General features: G+C 35.2%; 1 protein-coding gene across 1 annotated transcript in view; it reads right to left on the bottom strand.

Moving 5' to 3' along the window:
• Positions 1–1,649: 1,649 nt before the first annotated feature.
• Positions 1,650–3,322, bottom strand: part of LOC111864964 — a 4,868-nt gene continuing 3,195 nt past the window's right edge. The window contains exon 4 of the mRNA XM_033751705.1: positions 1,650–2,729. Within this exon, the coding sequence (XP_033607596.1) occupies positions 2,356–2,729 (374 nt within the window). The 3' untranslated portion in view covers positions 1,650–2,355. The remainder of the gene's footprint in view (positions 2,730–3,322) is intronic.

The following is a 3,322-nucleotide window of genomic DNA, read 5'->3' as shown; positions in this document are numbered from 1 at the left end:
CCCCCCCGGTATCCCTTGGATAGGAGGCTGGGTGGGCCCTGGAACTGGTCTGGATGACATGGTGAAGAGAAAATTCTAGACCCTACCAGGTCTTGAACCCTGACCTCTCTGTCGTTCAACCAGTCGCTATACTGACTGTGCTATCCTGGATGTTATAATATACATATATATTAAAAATATATCAATCAAAATGCAGTTGACACCCAAATATTTGTAAGACAAGCAAGAGCTTACTTGCTCTCTGCGTCATGCTGGTTTCTTGCTTCACATACTTTTCAACCCCAAAGATGTAGGTGACATGTTCCCATGAAACATCAGTTTATTTTTACAGACTCTGCAGTGTGATAACCCAGAAGATAGAGCTCTTCATAACCACCTATGTGAGAGCCTCAAATTCTATAAATTAAGTGCTGTTTGGTGTCAGTCATCATTAAAACTGGTTCTTGGCATGTTAAGTTCAAAGTGACAGATCATAGTATTGGGCAAAACAATATCATTATTTCCCATAAATGGATAGATGTCAGTTCAGAGATTATATTCTACAAATAACGTATGCAATGATAGTCTTTTAAGATCACAGGGACCAGGCTTTTGCTTAAAGGGAATGTGTGTTTGATGCAAGTGTAGAAGAGTAATGTAATATGCCAATTTTGTGCATGTGCATTACTTACATTCACTTGTGTTGAAATAATTTCATACTGAATGCAAGAAAAAGCCCAACAGTGAAACTGATAAGAGAATATGAAATCAGACACTGTGTACAACCACTTTGTTTTGGTTTTCATGATAGCAGTTGCTGCTGGACAGATGATTCCATAGTTGAGAGCTGTTAAAAGTTTGTAGTAATCAAGCTGTGGGTTTGCATGTTAATTTGAAGCATGCGAAACATTTCATTCCAAATAAATGGAAGAAATGTGGAATCTGAATTTCAGAAAGCACAATTAATATATCGTTATTAGTTTGATCAGTTAATGGACTGTTTAATGCAAATGTCAGTAATTGATTTATAATTGTGAATATGTGCACCATACCTTATGTCCTTATGTGTTCACAGCTTTGTGCTACTATATGAACTTTGTTCTATGTGGATATAGGTTTGCCCATGTGAATTCTTTTGTGGAAGTTGGCTATTTAGGTTCCTAAGAAGTCACAGGACAGGAAGTATGTTTGAACTGAAATTTCATATAGTGAAACTTAAATACTTAGGTTTAGAGTTCAAATTTCAGATGGACATACATCTTTATTACAGAGAGGCTTTGAAATTTAGCATTCTTATGAAGTATAATGACATACACAAATTGTCTTAACTTTTTACCCCTTCAAACATATGAAAATTATGATTATGTGTCAACTTTCAAGTATTGTTAATACACAAAAATATATCCCTAAATTTTACAATTAATAATTTGTCATTTTAGTGTGTCACTATGGAGATGAAATTACTCACAGGATTTGATTTGTTTCATTCTGGTCCGTCACACTAACAATTACAAATATAAATCACTCTGTCCAATGTGACCTGTAAGTTTATTACTACATGAAAACTTAACACCCTTACATCTAACGTCTAAACAACTTATGTGATGGTGGTTTCCTATTTGTAGTGATGTTTGCCCTCTGAAGATGGTCCACAGAGACTGAAACATGTAAGGGTGTTAAGTTTTCATGTAGTAATAAACTTACAGGTCACATTGGATGGAGCGATTTATATTTGTACTCACAGGATAGTAGGCACCATAATAGCTTCATAGAACTAATAATCTGAGGCATTGCAATTGTCAATTTGTTGTTATAGTCCCATGTCAGTGTTATTTTGCCTGTTATTTAACTTATAAATTGTGTCTTTCCAACATGTAATTCAAATTAAACACATGCTTTCACATCTGTAAATGTGTGTATGTTTATGTGATTTCCCTGCAAAATTTGGGTAGTTTTGAAGATTAACCTATTAGAGATAGGAACTTGAAATATTGTTTTGTTATATCTCACAACATTTTGTATATATACTGTATGTAATGTTAGGGCATTATTTGTTGAACATCTGAAGAACTTGTGTACATAACATATTTCTGACACAGAAAATGTATCATAGGCAAAGTCAAGTATAAGTTTTCTGATAATTAAGCCATTTACGTTAGAATGTAAGAAGGAATTACAGAAATAAAGGTTCAAAGGAATTGACTGCTAAATAATTGACTCCATCCATTGTGCATCTTCAAGGAAAGACAAAGTAACTGAATTTAGTGTATTTATGTTGTACATAGTATAAATAACTGACTATAAATATAAATAGGAGTATAAATAAAGGATTATTTAATTTAACATGATAATTTAGATATTTCACATCTATTTGTGTTATGTTGATGGTTTCTGCCCACTGTAGACCATGCTATGTGGATCTCCATTTATGTTGCGACTAATAGTATCATCTTTCTTGGAGAGCCATCCTCCTAGCCACTCTTTGTCTTCATGCTGCTGATCGTACACATGTTGATGATGAGCCTGCTCATAGTAGATCACTTTCTGTGGCTCCTTCTTCCTTGTGAGGTCCATGTACAACCGTACCAATCCAACTAGCAGGTGCAGCATTGACAGAGCAAAGAATTTGAGCTGCATGATAGTTCCAAACACTGTAGCAATTGTACTGAATTTGGATTTAAGCAGCATGCCCAGCATCATCAACTTCATCAGCTTGTCCTCCTTCCTCTTCCTCTTTTGGCTTTCTTGAGCTGTGGAATATAGTATAAGAGAGTTCATTAGCAAAGAAAATTTAAATATATTTATAACTTCAAAGAACTTGCTAAATGGTGGAGCTCTGAGCTCAGGCAATGACTTGAAAGCACAGTTCGATTCCTAGCACATGTACTGGCAATTTTTACCTTCCATGCCACCATATCCTAACCAGCTTCTAATATTATGGGTACCGGAGACTTTTTCTTATCAACTAAGACAGCCAGTGTGAAGGTGATCTCACTCTGTGTAGTGCCAGAATCACTATGCAGACTAAGCTGGGCTGACTATAAAAACCAAAACAAGCTAATTCAATAGGCTGAAACTCCATATAAGCTTACTATATAAATAAGATGTAAAAGTTTGTGACGATGGTATATTGCTACAAGTATTATGTTTTTGGACATTATCCATCATCTTATCTATTTTTTAAAAAAACCTTCTTGTTTGTTTTTCAAAACACAACGTTTCAGAGACTGGATTCTGTTCCCATCCTCATGTAAAACCTCAATTGGGTCCAATAGATAGAGCTAGGACGGGGACAGAATCCAGTCTCTGAAACGTTGTGTTTTGAAAAAGAAACAGGATGGCT

Source organism: Cryptotermes secundus, unplaced genomic scaffold, assembly GCF_002891405.2.
Source record: "Cryptotermes secundus unplaced genomic scaffold, Csec_1.0 scaffold579, whole genome shotgun sequence".
Classification (NCBI taxonomy): domain Eukaryota; kingdom Metazoa; phylum Arthropoda; class Insecta; order Blattodea; family Kalotermitidae; genus Cryptotermes; species Cryptotermes secundus.
The sequence above is the reverse complement of the archived record's forward strand: the minus strand, read 5'-3'. Positions and strand labels throughout refer to the sequence as shown.